The sequence below is a fragment of the Bufo bufo genome, chromosome 1 (assembly GCF_905171765.1).
Source record: "Bufo bufo chromosome 1, aBufBuf1.1, whole genome shotgun sequence".
NCBI classification, from domain to species: Eukaryota; Metazoa; Chordata; class Amphibia; order Anura; family Bufonidae; genus Bufo; species Bufo bufo.
Genome location: NC_053389.1, coordinates 806,440,284 through 806,467,619, shown reverse-complemented (window position 1 = coordinate 806,467,619; position 27,336 = coordinate 806,440,284). Strand labels below are relative to the sequence as shown.

The window sequence follows — 27,336 nt, the reverse complement described above, 5'->3', positions numbered from 1 at the left end:
TGGGCCATTATGTGACTAAAACTTCCAATGGAAGACCAAATGAAATGGCCGGTTAGCTCAGTTGGTTAGAGCGTGGTGCTAATAATGCCAAGGTCTCGGGTTCGATCCCCGTACGGGCCATTCTGTTTCTATACTGACAAGGAATGTCCCACAGGATTGGCGCATAGCAAATGTGGTGCCAATATTCAAAAAGAGTCCAAAAACAGAGCCTGGAAACTATAGGCCGGTAAGTTTAACATCTGTTGTGGGTAAACTGTTTGAAGGTTTTCTGAGAGATGCTATATTAGAGCATCTCAACGGAAATAAGCAAATAACGCCATATCAGCATGGCTTCGTGAGGGATCGGTCATGTCAAACTAATTTAATCAGTTTCTATGAGGAGGTAAGTACTAGACTTGACAGCGGCGAATCAATGGATGTCGTGTATCTGGACTTCTCCAAAGCATTTGACACTGTAACACATAAAAGGTTAGTATATAAAATGAGAATGCTCGGACTGGGAGAAAACGTCTGTATGCGGGTAAGTAACTGGCTGAGTGATAGAAAACAGAGGGTGGTTATTAATGGTACACACTCAGATTGGGTCACTGTCACTAGCGGAGTACCTCAGGGGTCAGTATTGGGCCCTATCCTCTTCAATATATTTATTAATGATCTTGTAGAAGGCTTGCACAGTAAAATATCAATTTTCGCAGATGACACTAAACTGTGTAAAGTCATTTACACTGAAGAGGACAGTATACTACTACAGAGGGATCTGGATAGATTGGAGGCTTGGGCAGATAAGTGGCAGATGAGGTTTAACACTGACAAATGTAAGGTTATGCACATGGGAAGAAATAATGCAAGTCACCCGTACATACTAAATGGTAAAACACTCGGTAACACTGACATGGAAAAGGATCTAGGAATTTTAATAAACAGCAAACTAAGCTGCAAAAACCAGTGTCAGGCAGCTGCTGCCAAGGCCAATAAGATAATGGGTTGCATCAGAAGGGGCATAGATGCCCGTGATAAGAACATAGTCCTACCTCTTTACAAATCGCTAGTCAGACCACACATGGAGGACTGTGTACAGTTCTGGGCTCCTGTGAACAAGGCAGACATAGCAGAGCTGGAGAGGGTCCAGAGGAGGGCAACTAAAGTAATAACTGGAATGGGGCAACTACAGTACCCTGAAAGATTATCAAAATTAGGGTTATTCACGTTAGAAAAAAGACGACTGAGGGGAGATCTAATTACTATGTATAAATATATCAGGGGTCAGTACAGAGATCTCTCCCATCATCTATTTATCCCCAGGACTGTGACTGTGACGAGGGGACATCCTCTGCATCTGGAGGAAAGAAGGTTTGTACACAAACATAGAAGAGGATTCTTTACGGTAAGAGCAGTGAGACTATGGAGCTCTCTGCCTGAGGAGGTGGTGATGGTGAGTACAATAAAGGAATTCAAGAGGGGCCTGGATGTATTTCTGGAGCGTAATAATATTACAGGCTATAGCTACTAGAGGGGGGTCGTTGATCCAGGGAGTTATTCTGATTGCCTGATTGGAGTCGGGAAGGAATTATTTATTCCCCTAAAGTGAGGAAAATTGGCTTCTACCTCACAGTTTTTTTTTGCCTTCCTCTGGATCAACTTGCAGGATGACGGGCCGAACTGGATGTCTTTTTTCGGCCTTATGTTATGTACTATGTTACTATGACACACATCAGCTGTGCTCAAATTGTGAAAGATACTACTGAAGATGTTGAGTTCTGGTCCCAGAGCCAAACAATCCCAAGAACTAGAATAAAACCAAGTATAATATTAGGTGCCAGTTCCACTTCTAGTAGTCCCAGCCTCCAAAACGTGGAGCCCATGCTTGCAACTCTCTGTAATGTAGTTCATATGAATTACTGAAACAACCGAGTAATTCAGTACACCATAGACAATGAAGACAGCCACAAAAATGCATCCACCCATCTACTCCTTTCTTCACACCCTCATTCTGCTGTTATATGGGGGTTCCAGAGATAGTCACACTGTGAAAGATTAGTACTTACCCATCACTGCTAATGCACTAAGCGCTAATGCTCTTCTCTCTGACATGTATTTTCCATGTGAGCAGACACAGACAAGCATGTTGGTGACCAGATGGTCAGAGGCCACACAGAATAGCAAGGTAGGCTATGTGTGGCCCCCTCCAGGCTACAGGTTGTGCACCCTGGTCTATGCTATGTAGAACTCTGTGCAAAAGCTGTGATAAACTATAAGGTTAAAATTAAGCAAAAGGTGTGAATTCATTCTGTTTTTTGCACAACACGGTTTGATGAAACACGCACCACTATCCTCATCTTCTGCGTTGGTGAACACATGATCAACGAGGAATCCGGCCAGCTCAGCCTGAAGAGGAAGATCTGGTGAATAGGAAAGTGTCTGAAGGTAGGAGCGATCACCGTGGCCAATATGATCATTGAAAATCACTAGGAGATCACTAAGTAGTTTAAAAGCCTGCACAGGAAAACAAAGAGCACTGTGATGTAAGATGCACAGATTTGGAGATACTTTCCAGAAGGGGCATTTCCAGCTTAAAATTACTAGGATATGCCATCAATTTATGATTAGTGGGGGTCCAACCTCTGGAACGCCCATCGATCCTGAGAATGAAGAAGATGCAACAATGGTTAAAACTGCTAAGGAACACTCTAGTCCCCCGGGTGTGCAGGGAGCTCGAATGAAGCTGTAAGGCAGTTCTATGCATAGCATACATTTCTGAACTTTGCACCACTTTTGTAAACATTTAGTCGCTAAAATTTGCAATTTTCTGGAGTAAAAAGTGGATGGGATTTACAGGGGTTGGTGGTCTCGCAATTGAGTTGACAGATTTATAACTATGATAGAAATTGGTGCAAAGAACAGTGCAAAACCACACTTGTTCAGTGCACGCGTATATTTTAATTTATGTTGTTAGAACAGTCCTAGAAGAACCAGATTTTGAGCTGCACCCCTCTTAATAAATTTGGCACATTTTACTTCAACACATCAGTACTTTACAGTTTTAATTAAAGGGGTTCTGCAGTTATTTTAAACTGATGATCTATCCTCTGGATAGATCAGCTGTTTGAGAAGGTTGCGGCGCTCCAGGAGCGCTGCAGCCTTATCACTGTTTATCGCAGGCCCAGTGACGTCATGTCACTTGAATGGAGCTTAGCTGCGCCCAGGCCAGTGATACTAGTCGTGACGTCACTGGATCATCAGTTTAAAATAACTGCAGAACCCCTTTAACTTTCCCCCCAGATTTTACACTTGTCTGCCAGCAGCCACCACTAGAGGGCGCTTACTGCATACTGGAGTCCACATAGTATTCTCCTGTACATCTGACTAGACTGGGAATTTGGCGCTCTGTACCAGAAAGACAAAGCTGCCTTGAACTTGATGCTGAAGAGTGGGCATTTATTGATATTCCAAAGATATTGCCTCTCACAATCAGACGTTGATGGCAAATATTATGAGTAGTAGAAAATGTAACACAATAGTCTATTTACTAGACAGGGGCTGCAGACCAGCGCTTTCTATAAATGACAGGACTTCACAGGTAAAGAGGAAAGGAAAAGGGGAATAGGCAAAGCCTCATCGTCCCTCACCTGTTCTCTCACTCCGCAGTGAAGATCTGACAGCAGACTCTGACACGTGCTGAGGAACAGCAGAAGTCTCTTCCGTAAAGTGGCCAGCTCCTCCTTAGAGAGAACACATTGTCACAGCACTGCATGCACGGCCTACAACAAAATCTAGAATTTACAGCGCAGACTGAAAGACACCCGACATCAGTTTCTCAGCGCACTCATACAAGACGTTCAATGCGAGTCCCATCGACATTAAGTATTTATTAAGCTTTTTGGGGCATAAAAAAATGATGGCTCACACTAATTTGTAATTATTTCATTTTCTCATCACTTTTTAATCCTAGGACAGAGCGATTTTTTGTTTTTTATTTCAAGTCTTCCGAGAACCATAACTATTTTTTATTTTTCCTTTCACACAGCTGTATGAGGACAAGTTGTACTTTCTAGCATCACCATTTAATACTGCATATGATGTAGTGGGACGCTGGAAAACATTGTGGGGTGGAAATGAAAAAAAATAAAAATGCAATTCGGCCATAGTTTTATCGGTTTTGTTTTTACGGCATTCCCTATGCGACAAAACTGACCCGTGCCCTTCATTCTCTGGGTCAGTAGGATTACAACTTTGCCACATTTCTATAATTTTTCTTGTGTAATAATGAAAAACTACGGAAGTTATCTTTTCTTTGCATTCTGACCCCCATGACTTTTTTTTTAATCATATTTCCGTTTATGGAACTGACAGCTCATTATTTTTGAGGGCCGATCTGTAGTTTTTGTAATGTGTATGAATTTCTGATAATTTTTTTAATGCAATTATTGTTTTGTGAAGTGAAGCGATGAAAAAACTGCAAATCAGACATTTCCAATTTTTTTTCTGTTACCGTGTTCACTGTAAAGCAAGGGTCAGCAACCTCCGGCGCTCCAGCTGTTGTGAAACTACAACTCCCAGCATACTCTATTAACTTCTACGGGAGTTCTGAGAACAGCCAAGCAAGTGTGCGTGCTGGGAGTCGTAGTTTCACCACACCTGGAGTGCCGGAGGTGGTTGATCCCTGCTGTAAAGGATAAATACATTTATAATTTTAATAGTTTGGGCGTTTTAGGACATGTTGGGGCATATGATTTTTTTTTTATTGTTCATTTATTTTTATTATACTTTTAAAAACTTTTTCGTTTTTAACTAGGGTAACTGAACATGCAATCAGATTACTTTTCCCATATACTACTGTGATTTAATGCAAATTCAGTACATTCCAATGCAGCACTGCCTCCTGCAGGCCTACACTGGAATATACCTATGATTGGCCTGATGGCCTCATACAGGCTCCAGCCTATCACCACCAATGAACGGCTTCCTTAAACTCAGTGCAGCACTCCCAGGAAAAGACACCTCAGATGCTGTTTTTACAATTGACCATGGCATCTGAGGGGTTGAATGTCTGCAACTAGCTTGGAAGCCTGGAAGAGCTGAGAAGCAAAGAGTTGGAGATCCTCCTGGGAGGCTCCAAAGGCCCTGTTGGAGCTGCTTGGCCCAAAGAGCTCAAACCTTGCCAACCCAGAAAGCAGCTAAGGCCAGAAGGATACAGAAGCGGAGCTCATGGTGACAAAATCTGTCTTGGAAAGTGAATCCACCTTATTGTCCAGGGGAACAGTAGGGTGGGTACCCTTGGCAAAGCAGGCCACCAGAGGGTCCACTGTAAAGGGAACTGACCACTTCTAGACAGTTTCCGGGCTGCAATGAAATAACTCTTGCAAATACACATGGAAGAAAGGAAGAGTATAGAGCACCTGGGCAGAGCCAACACTTTTTTCATTGTTAATGTCAACCTTCAAGTGGCAGGGCCTACAATCATGGTGCTGTCCCCCATTGACGAGAAAATAGGTGGTTTGCACATATGTGCTCTTCTACTGTCAATGGCACCTACTTATGCAAATACAGTCATAAGGATGTTGATATGAGCCGAGATTTGGATCCAAAGAACATATAGATCACAATGATGACCTGCCCCTAAAACACATAGGCAGATGTGCTGTCATAGGGTCACCCACAACTGTCAGGGCACCCTTTGGTTTGTAGAGACCACTGCCCTAAAAAAAAGGCACATTTCTTATAGCCTTATAAACAGAAGCTATAATATCACAAATTCATCTACAAAAATGAGCACAACAGTCACTACAAGGCATGCTGTAGAGTGCACTGATACTGATGATAAGGACACAAGATCCTCAGTTCTTCACAGTCCACAGATGTTCAGCTGAAATATCCCCACCCTGGGAGTTTCACACATTCTAGACCTGTAAGCAGGGACATTGCTAGGTTAAAACACTCAGGGCCTGGGCCCCTGATATTTTGTCCCAAGCCCTGAATGTCCTGCCTGCCTGCTAGATACAACTGTATTGCCATCCATAGGACGGCAATACAATTGAACCTGTCCGTGGTTGAGAAGGACCTGTGATGATGTCACCATCATGTGACCAGTGCAGGAGAGGACGGCAGTGAAGAGGGGAAGAAGCTGTGTTGATGTCTGCTACATTAGGAGGGGTAAGTGAAGGGTGAGGCAGAGCAATGTTGGGAGTTGTAATTATTTAACTGGGACTGTATGTTAGGGCTGAAGGGAGGGATGTTATTTACATGGAACTGTGTGTTGGAGGAGGCTGTGGTAGGGAATTATGTTATTTACATGGGACTGTATGTTTGAGGCAGCTGTGGGAGGGAGTGATGTCATTTACATGGGACTGTATGTTGGAGGGGGCTGGAGGAGGCAGTGATGTTATTTACCTGGGACTGTATGTTGATGGCGGCTGTAGGAGGGAGTGATGTTATTTACATGGGACTGAATGTTTAGAGGGGGCTGGGGCAGGGTGATGTTACTTACATGGGACTGTATGTTGAAGGCGGCTGTGGTAGGGGATTATGTTATTTACATGGGACTGTATGTTTGAGGCAGCTGTGGGAGGGAGTGATGTCATTTACATGGGACTGTATGTTGGAGGGGGCTGGAGGAGGCAGTGATGTTATTTACCTGGGACTGTATGTTGATGGCGGCTGTAGGAGGGAGTGATGTTATTTACATGGGACTGAATGTTTAGAGGGCAATGTTATTTACGTGGGTCTGTATGTTAAAGGTGGCTGGTGGGGGGAATTATGTTACTTACATGGGACTGAATGTTGAGGGGGTGATGTTTACATGGGAATGCATGTTGGAGGCGTTAGGGGAGGGGGTGATATTGGGACTGTATGTTGAAGGCGGCTGGGGAGAGGGTGATGTTATTTACATGGGACTGTATTTTGGAGGGGCCTGAAGAGATGGTGTGATGTTATTTACATGGGACTGTATGGCGGAGGGAAGGAAATAGTGTTACTTACATAGGACTGTTTTTTTGGAGGGGGCAGGAGAGATGGTGTGATGTTATTTACATGGGACTGTATGGTGGAGGCGGGAATATAACAGGGGGCACTGCAAATCCAGGGGACACTATAGGCGGTCTTATTACTACTGGGGGCTCTATAGGAGGGACTTATAGATCCGCATTATTTCTACTAAGAGCACTATGGGGACCTTATTACTACTGAGGGGTCTGTAGGGAGCTTTATTACCCTTGGGGGAACAATAGGGGGGCCTTATTTCTACTGGGGGCTCTGTGAGGGTATTATTAATACTGGAGGACTCTTCAACTAATGGGGGCACTCTTGGGGAGCATTATCATGGTTGGGGGCACTGTAGGGGGTAGTATTACTATGGGGGCACTAATTTTTCTTCAGGATAGAATTTGGGGGTATTGGGGGCACAGCGAGCAGCAGGATAACACTGTTGGGACTCCAGGTTGGGGGATGATGATAGAAATTTGAGGAAGCTAAGATGTCTGTGTGTCACACTCTGCAGAGACGAGGCGGCTGAGAGAAGTGTCCGGACCGAGTGGAGAATATGACAGAGAAGATCTACATCTGAGGAGACGTCACCTGGAGGCCCTGGATGTGACAGGTATGTGCTGCTGTATAGCAAGTACAGCAAAATGTGGTGTGGGGGGGAGGGACGACGACTTAGAGAACTGGGCCATATTCATTGGGGCTTGGATCTTTTGAGTCCCCAGCAACGCACCTGCCTGTAAGACTTACCTCTGAAGGTTGGTACTTATTGAAGTGTGCAAGCTCCCATAGCAAGGAGAAGTGGCAGCAGACAAGTGCTGGTATGATGATCTATATTAAAATAAATAATAATAATCCTTAGTGACCGAAGCAATAATACCCTACAGATAAAGAACTGAGGCAGGACACATCACCTGTTCAGGAACCTCCGACGTGTCTATAGCCTTTTGCAGAATATGACTACAGGGTTCAAAGAACTCCCATCGGTTAAGATCATGAGCGCTGCAGGTGAAGAGGGAGGATGATGGGTTGGATTATGGATACATTTGGCTATCTGCACATGTATAATGTCTGTGTGCGTCACCTGTACAGGGCAGAGAGCCTCTTCATTGTGGCTGCAGCATTATACATGTCATCCTCATCCAGATCCGTCACCTACAACAGGAAGAAAAGACATAGTGGTAGCTGCATAGGATGCATGAGCCTTCATTGCTTTTTAAACCAATTTAGGCTACTTTCACACTTGCGTTCAGATCGGGTCCGTCTGATGTCTTCACAGACGGATCCGCTCCTATAATGCAGACGTTTGGATCCGTTCAGAACGGATCCGTCTGCATTATAGTTTAAAAAAAAATCTAAGTGTGAAAGTAGCCTGAACGGATCCGTCCAGACTTTACATTGAAAGTCAATGGGGGACGGATCCGTTTGAAAATTGAGCCATATTGTGTCAAATTCAAACGGATCCGTCCCCATTGACTTACATTGTAAATCTGGACGGATCCGTTTGCCTCCGCACGGCCAGGCGGACACCCGAACGCTGCAAGCAGCGTTCAGGTGTCCGCTTGCTGAGCGGAGGCTGAACGCTGCCAGACTGATGCATTCTGAGCGGATCCGCATCCACTCAGAATGCATTGGTAGCTGGACGGATGCGTTCGGGGCCTCTTGTGAGACTCTTCAAACGGAGCTCACAAGCGGAACCCCGACGCTAGTGTGAAAGTAGACTTAGTTTTTTTGCATCCCTTGGCGAAGACAAATGTATTAAAGCAAATCTTGGATTGGCAAGAAAACTGGGCTTCACTTTATGGATACTGATAAGTAAATCCCAACTATCAATCGCTCTCCAGACACAGGTGCTACTATTAGGCCCGACCAGGCAGAAATTGTCCAGACTTTAACTTTCTCTCATAGGCCTCATGCACACGACAGTATTTTTTCACGGTCCGCAAAACGGGGTTCCGTTGTTCCGTGATCCGTTTCCGTGTGTCTTCCTTGATTTTTGGAGGATCCCCAGACATGAAGGAAAGTGAAAAAAAAATCTAAGTAAAGTTTGCCTTGCAAATGATAGGAAAAAAACAGACGCGGACGACAATCTTCTGTGCCTCTGTGTTTTTTCACGGACCCATTGACTTGAATGGGTCTGCGAACCGTTGTCCGTCAAAAAAATAGGACAGGTCATATTTTTTTTGACGGACTGGAAACACGGATCACGGACGCGGATGACAAACGGTGCATTACCCGAGTTTTCAACGGACCAATTGAAAGTCAAAGGGTCCGCAGAAAATCACAGAAAACGGAACAACGGACACTGAACACAACAACGGTCATGTGCATGAGGCCTAAGAGGGCAAATTCAAAACTTTGCAATGGAGACCAGTTTAGGCCCTGCTCAGACACAGCCAGGCCTGGATGAATCTTTTTAAGTAGTCTCAATAAGTGGACCCCCACTTTCTGCATAGACACAGCAACCATCTGTTCCATGATTTTAGCAAACCCTCTATCCTTTTTTTCAGCAGGTACTCATAGTTGCCCCTCCCCCTCTGCTTCCCTCATGTATTCAACTTTTGTGCTCCATAAATGTGTCCTCTGCTGGTGAGAGGCTTCACACAAGCACCCTAAAGTCAGGTGCTGTATGTATGTTCCTACATTGGTCTTTGCTATCTGCCCCAGTGACATCCACTCCAAGCACTTTTCACTGTGTGGAAGTCGCCGGGGCAGATTTTTTACTTTGTTCTATTTCATGCTAGTTAATTTTATAATTTTTGTATAACTAGATTTTTGTACTTACCGTAAAATCTGTTTCTCTTCCGTTCATTGGGGGACACAGGCTTGACCATGAGTATTGCTGTTGCCACTAGGAGGCGACACTAAGCACAAAAGTGCGAGCTCCTCCCTTCAGCTTTACCCTTCCTACAGGGGCTAAGCTGAAACAGTTAGTGCAAAAGCAGTAGGAGAAGCAAGAAAAAAAACTGGAAAACTGAACAATGTACAAACCCAGAACCCAGCAGGCCACAAAGAGGCCCGTAAAAAGAGAGAACGAGTGGAAGCTGTGTCCCCCACTGAACAGAAGAGAAACAGATTTTACGGCAAGTACAAAAATCTAGTTTTCTCATCCGTATCATTGGGGACACAGGCTTGACCATGGGACGTTACAGAGCAGTCCCAGGGGTGGGCCATCAACAAAGAAACCCTCTGGCCAATCAGAGAACCGCCGTCTGCAAAACTCTACACCCCAGAGAAGCGTCTGAAGATGCGAAGGTGTGTACTCTAAAATTTAGAAAAGGTGTGCAAAGAAGACCAGTAAGTCGCCTTGCATACCTGAAAGGACCGAAGCCCCATGATGCACTGCCCAAGAGGCCCCCGGAAGGGTGGAGCCTGGTCTCTGATGCGGTACGCATCCACAATTGCCAAACGAATCGATCGGGAAATGGAAGCTTTGGACACAGCCAACCCTTGTCTCCGCCCCTCTGGAATGACAAATAGCGAATCCGTGGGTCGGAAAGAGGACGTCTGAGACTGATAGAAGCGAACGGCTTGTACCAAATCCAGAGTGTGAAGTGACTGCTCACGAGGATGAGACGGTGCAGGACAAAAGGAAGGCATAATCTCTTCATTGAGATGGAATGACGACACAACCTTTAGAAGAAAGGACTGAAAAGGACAAAGGACTACTTTGTCCTGATGGAGGATCAGGAAAGGAGACTGACAGGAAAGAGCCACGAGTTCTGACACCCTACGGATGGAAGCGATTGCCACTAAAACGGCTACCTTGTAGGACAGGAAGCGAAGGGACACCTGCTGCAAAGACTCAAAGGGTGAGGACGGGAGAGCATTGAGCATCAGAGAAAGGCCCCAAGGATTCAACGGAGGGCAGTAAGGTGGTGCCGCGTGCACAACCCCCTGCAGAAAGGTACGAACTGCAGAAAGCGAAGCAAAGTTCCGCTGAAAGAGCTGAAACTTACCCTTTGAGAGAACTGAGAGCCACTGACTGCAGGAAGGACAAGAGCTGCGGCAAAGAGAAACAAACAGGAGTCAGCTGGAAGTAGGACTTCCAGGTTCGGTGATAGATCCGGGAGGACGACGGTTTCCTGGCACAAATCATGGTCTGGACAACCAAATCCGAGAAACCCAGAGTCCTTAATACGGCGGCAACAACAGCCATGCCGTTAAATGTAGAGACCTTAAATTCAGGTGGAAGATCGGTCCCTGAGACAAGAGGTCCTCCCGAAGGGGAAGATGCCAGGGTTAGTCGGTGAGGAGGGTGACTAGGGATGCGTGCCACACTCGGCGTGGCCAATCCGGGGCCACGAGAATGACGGGCAGACCTTCGGACCTGATTTTTCGGAGAAGACGCGGAAGGGGAAGAGGAGAGAACACATAAGGAAACGTGAACTGACTCCACGGAATCACGAGGGCGTCGTACGCCAGGGCCAGGGGGATCATTTGACAACGCAACGAAATACTCAACCTTGTGGTTGAAGCGGGAGGCCATGAGATCCACGTCCGGCCGACCCTACCGCTCGCAGATCGCTAGAAAAACATGCGGGTGAAAAGCCCATTCGCTGGGATCAAGACGCTCCCGGCTGAGGATCCAGTTAGTGCAAAAGCAGTAGGAGAATCCAGTTGTCGACGCCGGGGATGTGAACTGCCGACAGCGGCTGAACATGGTTCTCTGCCCAATTAAGAATCAGCGATGTTTCTGCCATGGCTGCCGGGAGCCACCCTGGTGGTTGAGGTACATCACAGCAGTGGAATTGTCGGCCTGAACCCAAACCGGACGTCCTCGGAGGTGGTCAGTCCAATGAAGCAGAGAGAGATGAATCACCCTCAATTCCAGAATGTTGATGGTAAGGGAGCGCAACCATGTGCCTTGAACGGACTGATTTTTCACTACTCCCCTCACCCCCCCAGCCCCTGGAGGCTGGCGTCTAGCGGAGGGGAAGGAAGGAGTGGCCCGACGTCAGCATCAGGGACACCAACCACCACCTGAGCCAATCCAGTGAGGCTGGGGATCGGTCCCAATGGGTTAGAATGTCTCGCTGAAAAGTCCGGGTATGGAATGGAGCACAGGGCACTGCTTCGAAGGCAGAGAACATGTGACCCAGAACCCTCATGCAGTGACAAATGGGGAGAGGACGGAGGCGCAACAAGGGAAGAATCTGAAGCCGGAGAGCGGATAGCTTCTCCGGAGGAAGAATACCTTGGCCTGAAAGGTGTTGAATAACATGCCCAGAAAAGTTAGCTGCTGAAATGGGTAGACACATGACTTTGGCTGGTTCAGAATCCATCCGAAGCGTTCCAGGGTGTCCGGGACGATGCACAGGCTTTCGGTCGTTGCCCAGAATGACGGGCCCTATCAGGATATTGTCCAAGTATGGAATCGCCAACTATTCCCCTGGCATGGAGCAGAGCCATGACCAAGGCCAGAATCTTTGTAAAGACTCTGGGAGCTGTGGCGAGACCTAATGGGAGGGCCACAAACTGGTAGTAAAAAGGGACCCACTGCGAACTGGAGACATTTTTGGTCACTGACGCAAATGGGGACATGGAGGTAGGCGCCCGTGATGTCTATCGAGGAAGGTACTCCCCCAGTTCTATGGACGCGATGACCGATCTCAAGGACTCCATCCAGAAGCGGCGGAGTCGAAGAAAGCAGTTGAGGGCCTTGAGGTCCAGGATGGAACGGAATGTACCCTCCTTTTTGGGGACCACAGAGATTGGAGTAAAACCCCCAAAAACAGTCTTGCGCAGGAACCGGGACGATCACTCACTGCCGCAGAAGGGTGAGAGTAGCCTGAAAAAAAGGAATGGGCGGCGGAGTGGACTCCAGCTTGTAACCCTCTGAGAGGAGTTCTCTCACCCAGTCATCCAAGACATGAGCCAACCAGACATGACGGAACAGATGAAGGCGGCCGCCCACCTGGTTGGGGAGCGCTGAAAGCAGCACGTCATGCAGAGGTCTTGGTGGTATAGGACTTGGGGCCCTGTTGGCAGGGATGTGGGGATGCCCAGGCACGGTCCGTTCTGTCTCCGAAGGGAGAGAAGGGACACACAGCCGAGCCGCCCTAAGGAAGGTCTCCCCTCCAAGATAGAGGTGGCGCCACAACATGCCCCGGCCGAACGGAGAAGCCGGCCGGGCATTAGATATCTGCCGCAGGAAGCCGGATGGGAAGTAGAGAAGCAGGGGCCTCGATTATGAGCGGGAATGCCGGAAACGAGCGGAAGGTGGCCCCAAGGGAAGAATCCCGTAGAAACGTGCCTTCCAAGAAGCCTCAGAGGCTTTGGGAACCTCTGGTCCGCCTTGTCTTCAAGAGACTGGGAATGAACAGCGGGCTTGGGGACCCCCCGGACTGCCCTCTCCTGGGTGGGAACGCAGACATCTGAGGCTGCCTGCAATCCAGCTAGAAGAAAGGAAAAGAAACAATAAAAAAATAAAAAAAAGGATCAGCAGACCTGTAAATCAGGGAGGTCTGCCTCCTACGGACACTAAGCTAACCTGTGTCCCCCCCCAATGATACGGATGAGAAAATCTTTTTTTCAATTACTGCTAGTGCAAGTATGATCATCATGATTTACTGTCTCATGTGACTGAAGGATCAGTTTCATCAAATAATGATTTTCAAGCATGTTGGAAATTTCAGTGTTCCAGCACGAGACCTTTAGTTGATCAGAAACACTTATGAATCTGTCACCAATTTATTAAAGGGAAATTTAAAATGGCCGACAACAACCTGCCCTAGAATGTGGGCAGGACTAGTTGCCACCACTTACAGAGCTGCCTGAGGGTTGAGAGGGCAGGGCCTTACTACATACTACTCTCAGGCAGTTGCATATACTAGACATTGGTGAGTGTTTGTTGGGCTGCTTAGCCATGATTGCATATCATTACCATCTATTGTAGAGCAGTGTAGTGAGGCGCTGCCTCAAACCCCACTAGGCAGCTCTGCAAGTGGAGGCAACCACTCCTGATTTTCATCCATTCTTCCTTGCAAAAGTCCTCCAGTTCTGTGAGATTCCTGAGCCGTCTTGCATACACTGCTCTTTTGAGGTCTATCCACAGATTTTCAGTGTGCAGTTTAGCACATTTTTCAATGCATATTATAAAAAAATTTTAAACATGCCAAAAAGTAGCGGTGGGGAGAGCCGTCAAGTGGCTGCGGCTAGCCTTAGATACCTGTAGTAGATACCTGCAAAATGTCCGGAAGGTGATTCTGGAAATGACTGGTGAGTTTGTCCACTAGTTGGCTGAGCATAATGTCTGTTCTCTTACAGAATGCAAGGTCCTGGTCACACAAAATGTACAACGCACGAGAACAGGCCTCCAGGACCAGAGGTTCTGTGTGCTTTTCCATGATATCATGCACTTGGATCAACAGAAGGTCTAAATTCTGACAAAAGGAGACCAAAATTAACCAATGCATGCAAGTCCTGCTACAGGATACATAACTCCATCCATTCTTCTCACCTTCTCCAGCCTCTCGGTTGAGTAAATTTCTAATTCTAGGTAAACTACCACTTTTAGCAGAGCTGCCATTTTGTCTTCATCAGCCGAAAACTGAAAACATTAAGGTAATTAGCAGTGTAGTAAGACCTTTATAGGGGCTGTATGAAATCAGAAAAACATGGCTGCTTTCTCGTAGAGACAGCTTGATTGTTGTGTATGGGCTGTCTAATGCATGGAGCTGAGCTGTACTACCATGCACACCCTATAGTATGCACTATAGCCTGCAGTACCTTAGCCAGAAGATGGGGTAACATCACGATCATGTGCCGGCTCAGCCTCAGTTTATCCTCAGAGTGAGTCTTCTTATCCTTCGTAGACAGGATCTGAAATAAGTAATCGCAGGTGTTCTTCACATACAACAGGCTACTTAGATTTCTTTGTTATCCACTGAGCACCGTTTTCTAGTTCTACTGATTAACCCTTTCCCGTATTCCAACATACAAGTATGTGATGGCAAGATTAGAACTTTACCAACTTTACCAAAATACATTTGAACGCAATTTAAGACTGTCAAAAATTTTACGCGCAAGGAAACAGAGCAAACAAGATATTAGCCTACAAAGTCAAATCCTCATTAAATAGGAAAAAACTACCATACATTTATAACTCCAATAAGGAAAATGTAGTTAACCCCCAAGAAATCGCTAACACTTTTGCCAATTACTATTATAATCTATACAATCTTAAAGACGACAAACAAACTCCACAGCCAACTCCGGACCTAAATCAATAAATTCCTAGCGGGTATTTCAATGCCCAAACTCTCCCCAGAACAACCAGAACAGATCAACAAACAGATAGATACCAATGAAATATTGCACATTATAAAATCAACCAAAAGTAATAAATCCGCAGGCCCGGATGGACTATCCAACGAATATTTTAAAACATTTGGAAATATCTTCTCTCCTTTCCTCTTAACCACATTTTCCCATATAATGTCCACTGGAAACATACCACCAGAAATGCTTCAAGCTACTATTGTAGCTATACCCAAACCAGGCAAATCTCCCGACACCCCAGGAAATTTCCGCCCGATCTCCCTTTTGAACGCAGACCTTAAAATATACTCAAAACTACTAGCCAATAGATTATCCTTACTTATTCCCCATCTTATTCATCATCACTAAATGGGTTTTGTCAAATCAAGACAGACCCTAGACGGCACCAGACGTATAATTGACATACTTTTCCAGGAAAAAGCGGATGCCTTCTCTGCTTCTGTCTCTGGATGCGGAGAAGGCATTCGACCGAGTGCATTGGGGGTATTTGGAAGCAGTTCTAACCAAATTTGGATTACATGGGCAAATTATTAAAGCTATAAGTGCATTATACTCTAAACCATCCGCTAATGTCCTTATAAACGGCATGTTATCTAATCAATTCCAAATTAAAAACAGAACAAGGCAGGGATCCCCCTTATCTCCCATCATTTTCGCATTGGCAATTGAACCTCTAGCAGAAAGTATTAGGGCCCATTCACAAGTAACAGGTATAAAAATTGGGGAAACAAACCACAAAATCGGTCTATTTGCTGATGATATAATCCTGGCACTAACCAATCCAACAACATCCCTTCCCATTGTTATGCAAATATTAAAGTAATTTAGCTAGATCTCATACTACAGCCTGAATGTAGCTAAAACTCAGGTCCTTTAACCTAGGTTTAGAGGCTTCGGACCTTAATTTGCTGAAATCTAAATTTCCCTTTAAATGGAACTGAACATATCACTTACCTAGGAATTAAACTAATGAGTGATGGGCACTCTCTGATCTCCTTACAGTAAACTATAACATTCTAAAAGAAAAAATAAAAATAGACCTAAACAAAATGAAAAGCTGTGAAATATCTTGGATGGGAAGAATAGCTGCCCTAAAAATGTTCATCATCCCACAAATACTATACCAATTCCGTAACCTCCCAATCTCTGTTCCCATAAAGAACTTAAAAGAAATCCAAAAACTACTTCTTAAGTTTGTATGGCAAGACAAAAAACCAAGAATCCAAGCAGATGTAATGTACCTACCCATTGCCAAAGGGGGACTAGGCTGCCGATCTATAATTAAGTACTATAGGGCGTGTATTTTAGAACAACTGAGATACACTTGGTTAAACCAGACCGACAAGCACTGGGTTACAATCGAAAACATGGGTGTAAAAAAAAAAAAAAAAACTATTTTTCCTTTCAAACTCACTATTGGGAAACACTCACATCCCAAACTTGTCTCCCACAATTCAGGCCGCATTCGAACTTGGACCCTATTGACGACAAAACTGAAACTTATTAATATCTCATTTGCAGATATTCCCCTGGAGGTGTTGGGGAGGTGCATCCCAAGACTTAAGGATTTATAATTGGACCGACTTAGGAATTAAAAACCTGAGTCAACTTTACACTAATAATATTTTAAGCTCCTTCACAGACCTCTCTTTGAAATTTAAGATTCCCCATAGGGATTTCTACAAGTACTTACAAATCAGACATCATCCGCCCGCTTAGGATGGCAGAGCGGTTTGCAGAGTGTCAGCACATTGCTGACACTCTGCTTGAAACGCCTGACATCTGTGCTGACACAGATGTCAGGCGTTTAACCCCTTCCATGCTGCAGTCCATAGGGACCGCTGTATGGAAGAGGTTAACAGGGAGGGAGCTGCTGTGCCTTTTCAGCCCCCGATGGGACAAGGAGGGGGCACCCCTCCCTCCCCATCACCCACTGCACTGCTGTGGCAGAGAATGATGGTTACCATGGCAACCAAACGCCTTCACAGGCGTCCGGCTGTCCATGGTGCTGATCAGAGGCTGTCCATGGTGCCGATTAGACTTCTGCTAAAGGCAGAAGTATAATCAGACTTTGTAAAGTGAAAATACAGTACACTATATAGTGTACTGTACTGTATTATACAGACATCAGACCCACTGGATCTTCAAGAACCAAGTGGGTCTGGGTAAAAAAAAAAAAAAAAAAGTAAAAAACAAAGTTAAAATAAAAACACACATTTATCACAGATTAAAAATGAAAAAAATAATAATGATGAAATTGAAATTTTGCCCACCTTACTCCCCAAAAAAGGTAATAAAAGTGATCAAAAAAGTCGTATGTACGCCAAAATAGTACCAATCAAACCGTCACCTCATCCCGCAAAAAAATGAGCCCCTAGATGAGACAATGGCCCTAAAAATAAAAAAACTATGGCTCTCAGACTATGGAGACACTAAAACATGATTTTTTTTTTTTGTTTCAAAAATATTATTGTGTCAAACTTACATAAATAAAAAAAGTATACATATTAGGTATCGCCGCATCCGTAATAACTTGCTCTATAAAAATATCACATGACCTAACCCCTCAGGTGAATACCGTAAAAAAAAAAAAAAAAAACGGTGTAAAAAAAAAATTGTCCACTTATTGTTTACTCTTCGCATTTTATGGGATTATTCATTATGCTTATTTTTCATTTTCTGTAAAATCATTATTGCACATCTGACCTTTTAAGAAAAAGTATTACTCTTTTACGGAAACAAGCAAAAAAAACTATATACTTGAACAATCTATACTAAAAAGTCATTTTTTGTCACCTTACATCACAAGAAGAGTAATAGCAAGCAATCAAAAAGTCATATGCACCCCCAAAATAGTGGCAATAAAACGGTCATCTCATCCCGCAAAAAATGAGACCCTACCTAAAATAATCGCCCAAAAACTGAAAAAACTATGGCTCTCAGACTATGGAGACACTAAAACATGATTTTTTTTTTTGTTTCGGCTTTTGTCTGGAAGAAATCCAGGGCTAGACTTGGTTAGGAGGTAAAGATATCGCTGACAGTCAATCGTCAGGATCAGGTGCGCGTCTAGAGGTCCTCTTCTGTTTAGGCGAGGTCGTCTGCCATCTTTCCCTCTGTGGGATGGAGACGGGTTGTCTGGATCTTGGCCAGTCAGGTAGCTCCAAGCGTGGAAGATCAAAGGCGGCTCAGAAGCTAGTAAGGTCATCCAAGGATCTGAACACTGCTGATTTCCCATCTTTGGAAGCAGATAGTTGAAACAGATATCCCCATCTGTACGGTATGTCCTTAGCTTTAAGCAATGCTAAAATTGGTTTCAGGGCTTTACGTAGCTGCAGGGTACGTCTTGCTAGATCTTGTAGTACGATGATCTCTTTTTCAGCATGCATGGTTTTCCCTGCGTTTCTGGACGCTTTAAGGATAGCTTCCTTATCTTTGTAGAAGTGAATCCGACAGATGACATCGCGAGGGCGATTAGGATCACTCAGTTTAGGACCTAGGGCTCTATGTATGCAATCAATTTCAATAGATTGTCCCGGATCTCTGGTCAATAAGGTATTAAAGAAGGAGATAGCCCATTTTTCCAGGTCTTGCGGCAAAATATCTTCAGGGAGTCCCCTAATGCGCAAGTTGTTCCTCCTGTTTCTATTTTCAATATCGTCCAAATGAGTGAGGATATCCTGTATCTGGACCGAGTGTGTCTGGATAGCTTGTTGGTGGGAATCTAGGACTAGTAATACTTGATCCTGCATTGTTTCAACCTCTTCCACCCTCTGACCCACCTGTTTAAGATCATGCTGCAAGGCCTCAATGTCCCGTTTATGAGAAGTTTCCAGCCTTGTGAATAAGGCATCTATTTCATGCCTGATGGGGAGGGATTTGAGGTGAATTTTCCAGTCCCAGTCCTCATCGTCACCCGGTGGGGCTGGGGAGCCTCCCAACCCGGACATCGCGGCCTGAGAGCAGCAGTTTCTGGGAGAGTGGCCCTGAGCTGCTGCGGAGGCCGTCCCTGCAAGCGAGGGAGACGAAGCGGCCGACGAACCGGAGCTAGCTGCTGCAGCGCATGAGGCCGGAGAGCTGGTGCGTGTACCTCTTGCTGGCTGTGGTGAAGCCGAGGCCTGTGGGTCCGGTCCCTCATGGCGCTTAGGGGACGCCGCTCTGCGCTGTCTCGACGCCATCTTGGAGGAATCGTCACTCTCCTGGTGAGAGTCTGCCTGGCTTGAGGAGGCGAAGAAGCAGGATATAGCTCCCGATTTGCGCTGGATCGGAGCTGGGGTGGATGAGGGTCTCCTCCTGCGAGCTTTCATGAAGCTGGCGGGGTCTGAATTGTCCTGTAATGGATGTGAGCTGGAGCCTTTCAGGAGCCGAGGTGAAGCACGTCTTACTCCGCCATTGGCAAGCTCCGCCCCCCTAAATATTGAGTTTTGTTTGGCTGTTTACCCTTGCTTTGTAACTAGAAAAAAATTATTAAAATGGAAAATCTGCCGAAAAAGTGAAATTTTGAAATTGTATCTCTATTTTCCATTAATTTTTGTGGAACACCTAAAGGGTTAAATAAAACTTTGTAAAATCAGATTTGAATACCTTGAGGGGTGTAGTTTATAGAATGGGGTTATTTTTGGGTGGTTTCTATTATGTAAGCCTCACAAAGTGACTTCAGACCTGAACTGTTGTTTATTTACAATTGGCCACTAGGGCCATCAATGTCAGACCTGAACTGGTCCCTAAAAATTGGGTTTTTGAAAATTTTAGGAAAATTTTAAGATTTGCTTCTAAATTTCTAAGCCTTGTAACGTCCCCAAAAACTAAAATGTCATTCCCAAAATGATCCAAACATGAAGTAGACATATGGGGAATGTAAAGTAATGACTATTTTTGAAGGTATGTATTATAAAAGTAGAGAGATTGAAACTTGGAAATTTGCAATTTTTCCCCAATTTTTGGTAAATTTGGTATTTTTGTATAAATAAAAATGATATGTGGTCGTAAACCGCTGTACGGGCACACGTCAGGGCGCAGAAGGAAAGGAATGGCTTACAGTTTTTGGAGGGCAGCTTTTGCTGGACTGGTTTTTTGACACCATGTCCCATTTGAAGCCCCCCTGATGCACCCCTAGAGTAGAAACTCCAAAAAAGTGACCTTATTTTAGAAACTACGGGATAGGGTGGCAGTTTTATTGGTACTAGTTTAGGGTACATATGATTTTTGGTTGCTCTATATTACACTTTTTGTTGGGCAAGGTAACAAGAAATAGCCGTTTTGGCACCGTTTTTATTTTTTGTTATTTACAACATACATCTGACAGGTTAGATCATATGGTATTTTTATAGACCAGGTTGTCACGGACTCGGCGATACATAAATAAAAAGTATACATATTAGGTAAGTTTTACACAATGATTTCATTTTTGAAACAAAATAAATCATGTTTTAGTGTTTCCATAGTCTGAGAGCCATAGTTTTTTCAGTTTTTGGGCGATTATCTTGGGTAGGGTATGATTTTTGCGGGATGAGATGACGGTTTGATTGGCACTATTTTGGGGTGCGTATGACTTTTTCATTGCTTGCTATTACACTTTTTGTGATGTAAGGGGACCCCTCGGCGAGTTGACCCAAGGTGCCTGCTCAATGATTTGAGCAGGCACCTTGTTCCGAGCAGGCACTTTGTTCCGGCGGCGTTGATCGGAAATACACATGACGTACCGGTACGTCATGTGTCCGGAAGAGTTTAAGAGTCTCAACACAGCAATCCAAAGTGCAAAGCTCCCTGGGAAACAGTAATATGCAAAGTAACTGTGGAGCTCCAGTTAAGGGTCTTCAACACCGTGAAAGCCAGATATCCCTCAAAGGAAGGAAAACCAAGCAAAGGGGTGTCCCCATTACAGAGATCACCAAATCCACCATATTAAGTGGACCCTATGTCAAGATCCCGCTCTTTTACAAGCTTTAAGGATGTGGCGGGGAAGACCTAAGCCAGTTATCCATCCACAGACAGCTGTTTCAGGGTGTTGCCCCTAATCAGTGTGGAGTAGAATTCTGGCTAACCGGGAGCAATGCCTTGGTTTTCCTTCCTTTGAGGGATATCTTGCTTTCACTGTGTTGAAGACCCATAACTGGGGCTCCACAGTTATTTTGCATATTACTTCATCTATCCAGTGGATACTTTTACCACCTTCTGCTGTGAACAATGGCAGCCATGATCGGCGCCCTGTGGTCTGAGCCACCATGACACTGTACACAATCATACCACACCGTATTAGCTCTTTTAGTTTGATTCATTTTGGTCTTGTTTCTCATTTTAATGCAGCAAGTTTGGGATTTCTCTTCACATACTTCATGCCAAACAACTCATGATGTAATAAACTGGTACAACTTTTTATATGCTTTTAATTGAGATACCACACAAGCATCTTCTATGAGCTCAGCATGTGACAGACCTACCTTCTTTGTAAATACTCGGCCAACTGGAGATGTCCCTTCTACTGCCTGTGTTATGGAAGACACCAAGATCTTAATCAGAGCACTCTCCTCCTGGTCATCCAAGCCTGAAAACGGGAAAAGACATCTAAACTGGTGCATTTACTGAAAAGACGGCGGCCAGGTTGTAAACATTCATATACAAAGCAACTATTTCTATAGAACACCCTTCTGAATGGAGGCTTCCACTGTGTCCCAGCTAGAGGTTTTTGGAAAAGCATGTGCACAACTTTATTAGAGCTATAAGAATAAACCCAGTCCTTATCTTCACAGGATTGGCACTCCGTTCTCTTGTTCGGGAGCCTGGGTGCCCATAAGTCCAAACTAAAAGTTAGAAAAAAGCTACATTTTCCCAAATTTGGGATTTTTTAAAATAAATAAATAAAAGGTAAAACATATCAACCCAAATGTATCACTACATAAAGTACAATGTGTCATGAGAAAACAGTCTCAGATTCAGTTGGATAAGTAAAATTGTTCCAGAGTTATTACCACATAAAGCAACACACATCAGATTTGTTAAATGATGCTCGGTCCATAAGCTGAAACCTGGCTGTGTCCTGGAGGGGTTAAAACTCCAGGCACATGTATTGTAAATTGCCGCTGAATTGTGGGGTGGACTCCATGGCCTAAGAGAGCAGCAGCGGAAGAGACCGTCTGTGCATATGTCCAGTAATATACACAGCAGGGCATAATAATGAACATTACTGCAGTCACTCGTCTCTCACAGGTTATGGTTTTGTCTCTTTTCACTGTGCAGATATAAACTTACAGGTTTTCTTCATCAGGAGAAGATCAGTCTGACATTCCCAGTCCCTTAACTGAGAGGACGCACTGTCCCATAGACTGTCCACCAGGTAGGCAGCGTGTTCATGAAGCTGGCAGAGAGACAAGAGAGACAACAGGTATGAATCCAGCCACACACACAAACAAGTTGGATGGTTCTGCTTGTGTAGAAATAATGCATCAAAAACAACTTAAGAGTCTAGTAGATGTCTACAGAAAACTTACTGGGTCGTGTTGGAATTATTTTCTTTGGGTGTGCGACAAGCTGAAGATAAAGTAACATAAGTGAAGGCGGACATGATGATATGGCTACTGCGGCACTCACCTCACTGGAGATGAAGAAATCAATCAGCAGATGAAAGAACGACGTGTGGGAACTGCGGCGATTGCTGTGCTCGGGACTATGCTCCTCTGTGCTAATGTCCAATAACCTGATAATTAAATATCACTATACACTGACACCAGATATGTAGTAATAACAGAAACAGGCCAATTAACAGGTGAATTGAATAATATAGGGGCAATAAAACCATTCAGCCAGTGACCACTGCCCCATGGAGCGGTGAGGAAACTAATGGTCGACCTGAATCCTCTTTAATGTGAGAACATCAGCAGATCATGTTCACAGAAAACCTCCTGGTGGGGTAGAACAGGCTCCTGGCACTAACCTCTGGTAGACAAATTCCCCCGCTGCGGCTGCTACTGTCCGATTATTCGAATACACCAAGGGATAAATACTCTCACAGTCTTCTTTGCTTAAAATATTTTCCATGTTCCTGTGGGAAAGACACAAGGCGGCAACCACACATGAAACCTGCCCTGTAAGCCTACAATGTGGATGACATTTATTATCTTCTGCTACAATCCGCAGCATGTAAATTCACCTTTAATTATCGTAGGGATCATGCACAAATAATAAACGTTAACCCTACCAATACAGTTGTCAAAAAGGAAGCAAAATTACCTTTAAGGAAATGTTCTTGCAACTAATTTTAGGAAAAGGTCTCAGTTACAGTTCAATGGGTTGTCTCTCTTCAGCAAATGGTATTTATCATGTAGAGAAAGTTACTACAAGGCACTTATTAATGTATTGTGATTCTCCATATTGTCTCCTTTAATGGCTGGATTAATTTTTCCATCACGTTATACGCTGCTCGTTTCTATAGTTACGACCACCGCTGCAGCGCAGATACGGGGTAAACAGGAGCTGCTGCCCATGCGTGCCTATGTGCTCTCCCAGCCACCAGAGAGGCTGGCACTTTTTCCTATAGTCTGCAAGCACGACCACCACAACCCCGGAAAATGAGCCGTGTATACTGCCATGGAGCTGTGAGAGAGCCCAAGGTGATACAATATGGGATAAATAATTTTATCAGAAATAGAAAGTAAGGGCGAGCACTCTACACCTGGACCCAATTAGTATTGCATAAAATATTTATTAAATCACCATATAACAATATGACATAAATGGACCATATGAAACTAAAATCTAAAATACATAAAAAAATACCACTTGGGAAATAATTAAATCTTGTCAGTCTCTTGTGTTCAAAGCTACTGTTATAAATGTAGCAAGTATGTTTCACCGATGCGTTTCGTTATCCCATGCGCATATGTAGATAGTCAATGAGTTAAGCTGACTCGTGTGCGCTGCTCCGATGTCAGCAAAGCAATAGCGCCGGTGGATTCAGCAATGCCCGCTACTGCATATATACTTTGCTTAATAACTTTGGACACCAATAATTTGGCCGTGCACAATTCGTTTGTATGCCTCACCGCATGAGGTTTGAACTTGTAGTGTTCCTACCTTCCTCTCACTTGCGAGGACGTCTGTCTGGACGTGTGCGGCGAGCAGGCTGCGAGCGACTGTTCCGGCGTCTAGCTCGTGGTGTCTGTGATCAGCTGCTCCCAGATCTCGCGGGATTTCGGAAGTGGTATGTAACCTGGACTGCACGGCAATACTTTGAAAGTCTGTACTCGGCGTCTCAGGAATCCAGCTTCTTCCGATAGTTAGACTATTTGCATGGCCATTCATAGATTGCGGAGATCCTTCTGTTACAGGTGTGCGGCCCAGACGCGTTTTGGGAACTCCTTCCCTTCGTCAGTGGTACAGCAACACCTGTATTGCTCCGCCTTTTATATCCTCAACTAGCCCCCAAATCCTGGATCACCGGATTGGCTTTCAACTGCACGGAATGTCCTTGCGTTTTCGATGCGTTTTTTTTGCAGATATGCGTTTTATCGTGAAATAGATTCCTTATAACAATCTCTGTGTCCTGCATAGCTCACATTTGTAATTTTCAATTATGCAAAGGAATTATGATGATAGCATCCGGATAAACATACCTACATGCAATAATGACATTTTTCTACCAGCTGCAACATGGGTTAATCCAATAAGTTAAATTCTACCATGATTCGCAGCACATATAGCACCATAATATCTCTTCATATATATAAAAATATATCAATATATAAATACAAATGTTAAATAACACTATATGAGATATAGGCTGCCAGTAAAACACAACTTGACTTATATAAAAATATATGAGTATGTATATGCACCTGGTATAAATGGTATAATGTAAAATAAAATAAAATGTAAAATAAAATAAAATGACATAAAAATACATGCAATTGAACATGAAATATAAAAAATGTAAAAAATGTGTATTTGGTTGAGAGAGAGAGTTAAAAATATAAATATATAATTTAAAAATAGATAAAAAGTGTTTTGAATTAGAAAAATGCACATTCAGACTGGGTACGTGTAGTATAGAAAATAGGGTTCGGATTGACCATATATATTGAATGTGATGAATGAGACTGACAAGATTTAATTATTTCCCAAGTGGTATTTTTTTATGTATTTTAGATTTTAGTTTCATATGGTCCATTTATGTCATATTGTTATATGGTGATTTAATAAATATTTTATGCAATACTAATTGGGTCCAGGTGTAGAGTGCTCGCCCTTACTTTCTATTTCTGTTACAATTATTACTAGAGGAGGGGTGATCCTCTACATTGGGCTAGTAGCACCAATTCCAGAACTCCGCCTGAGGTGAGCCACCACTTTTGACTCCATAAATAATTTTATGTTTTGGGGATATGGGGACACATTGATACGGATTATATGAACTTCACTATGGCAGGCCTCAGAACTCTCGGAAGGCTCCAGGATGCAATAGCAACCAAACAGCTCCAGCAAGCTCATCCCGGGGAAGCTGAGAGCAGCGTTCCCGGTAGTTGACTGCTCAGATGCCATGGTCACACTTGACCACGGCATCTGAGGTGTTAAAAGTCCATGATCAGTTATCGCACTCGATGGTTATGGCACCAGCGCAGCTTCGGAGTGGGTGGAGGACTGATGACACATAGGACTGATGGTATGGGGGGCTGATGGCACAAAGTACTGATGGCACTGGGGGGAGCTGATGGCACAGAGGACAGATGGCATTGGGGGGAGCTGATGGAACTGAGGACTAATGGCACTTGGGGAGCTGATGGCACAGAGGACTGATGGCACAGAGGACTGATGGCACTGGGGGAGCTGATGGCACAGATGAGAAATGGCACTGGGGGGGAGCTGATTGCACAGAGGACAGATGGCACTGGGGGGGGATCTGATGGCACAGAGGACTAATGGCACTGGGGGAGCCGATGCCACAGAGGACTTATGGCACTGGGGGATCTGATGTCACAGAGGAGAAATGGCACTGGGGGGATCTGATGGCACAGAGGACTAATGGCACAGAGGACTAATGGCACCAGGTGAGCTGATGGCACTGGGGGGCCTGATGATGGTACAGGGGGTCTGATGAGTTTTTTATAAAGGAAAACGTTATTTTAATGTTTTTTTCCTATTAGAGTACTCTATTAATCGTCAAATTAATTGATAGAATACTTGATTACTAAAATAATCGATAGCTGCAGCCCTAATAGGAACAGGTTGGGAAACTGATTAAGTCTCTCAGCGATTATCAGGGTTCTATTGGCCCTATTGAAGCATTGTTCCATAGTATTCAGGGGGTGGGGGCTTTAGCCAAACCGGTAGCACATCTACCATCTTTGGCTCATGCTATTATCATGATAACCTAGAAATGTTTACTGGTCAATTGGCTGCAGCCCTCGGTCCCCACTTGTGATCAGGGGATAGAGGGGCTCAAAGCGCTGGGAACTAAGTGCCACAAAGAGCATGCCTCCAAACGCTTCCCTAATAAATGGTGTAGGTTCCTGGAATCATGCTGTCCAGATGAGGAAATTTGAGCCATTGTACATCCATTTACAGATACACGATGGTATGCTAGAGAGGAACAGAGAGGAGAATTGGGGTTGCTGAGACGCTAAAAGCTGTCCATGGTATTAAGACTTACAGGGAACAAACGGTGACCATATAACCATAGCACAGACGGATAGAAGGAAGGTACTTCTGGTGTGACAGACCACTCACAAAAAAATGACCATTATTTATCCACAATAGAGTCAAAATGAGACACTGACACTGGGATTTGGTTTTAGATTTGAGTTGTTGTTTTACCTTGTTTTATTGTCAGAAAAATGTACGGCAAATGTAATTGGAGACTGTAAACCTGTCAATATGAAGTGTATGTTCTTTATGAACCTTTGTATGTTGTACAAAAATCTCAATAAAATATATAAAAATAAAAAAAACTCTAAGAGAAACTTCACCAACCATCCAGGAGCAATCTGGGGAGGATTAATGCTTTTTGCAGTGATGGAGACCGGGGCTTGGTGAACTAATAAACATTGACATTTTGGGTCCATGGCTAGGAAACTCTCCAGATCTCAA

General features: G+C 44.3%; 1 protein-coding gene across 1 annotated transcript in view; it reads right to left on the bottom strand.

Annotated features, from left to right (window-relative positions):
* The window catches only part of STAG3 (stromal antigen 3), a 263,346-nt gene that overhangs the window by 75,359 nt on the left and 160,651 nt on the right, over window positions 1–27,336 (bottom strand). Inside the window, exons 13-24 of the mRNA XM_040415168.1 lie at window positions 23,189–23,296; window positions 22,846–22,951; window positions 22,507–22,612; window positions 21,699–21,802; window positions 14,707–14,799; window positions 14,438–14,527; window positions 14,160–14,360; window positions 8,060–8,130; window positions 7,890–7,977; window positions 7,726–7,806; window positions 3,627–3,719; window positions 2,325–2,493 (exon numbers count right to left, since the gene is read on the bottom strand). Of these exons, the coding sequence (XP_040271102.1) occupies window positions 2,325–2,493; window positions 3,627–3,719; window positions 7,726–7,806; window positions 7,890–7,977; window positions 8,060–8,130; window positions 14,160–14,360; window positions 14,438–14,527; window positions 14,707–14,799; window positions 21,699–21,802; window positions 22,507–22,612; window positions 22,846–22,951; window positions 23,189–23,296 (1,310 nt within the window). The remainder of the gene's footprint in view (window positions 1–2,324; window positions 2,494–3,626; window positions 3,720–7,725; window positions 7,807–7,889; window positions 7,978–8,059; window positions 8,131–14,159; window positions 14,361–14,437; window positions 14,528–14,706; window positions 14,800–21,698; window positions 21,803–22,506; window positions 22,613–22,845; window positions 22,952–23,188; window positions 23,297–27,336) is intronic.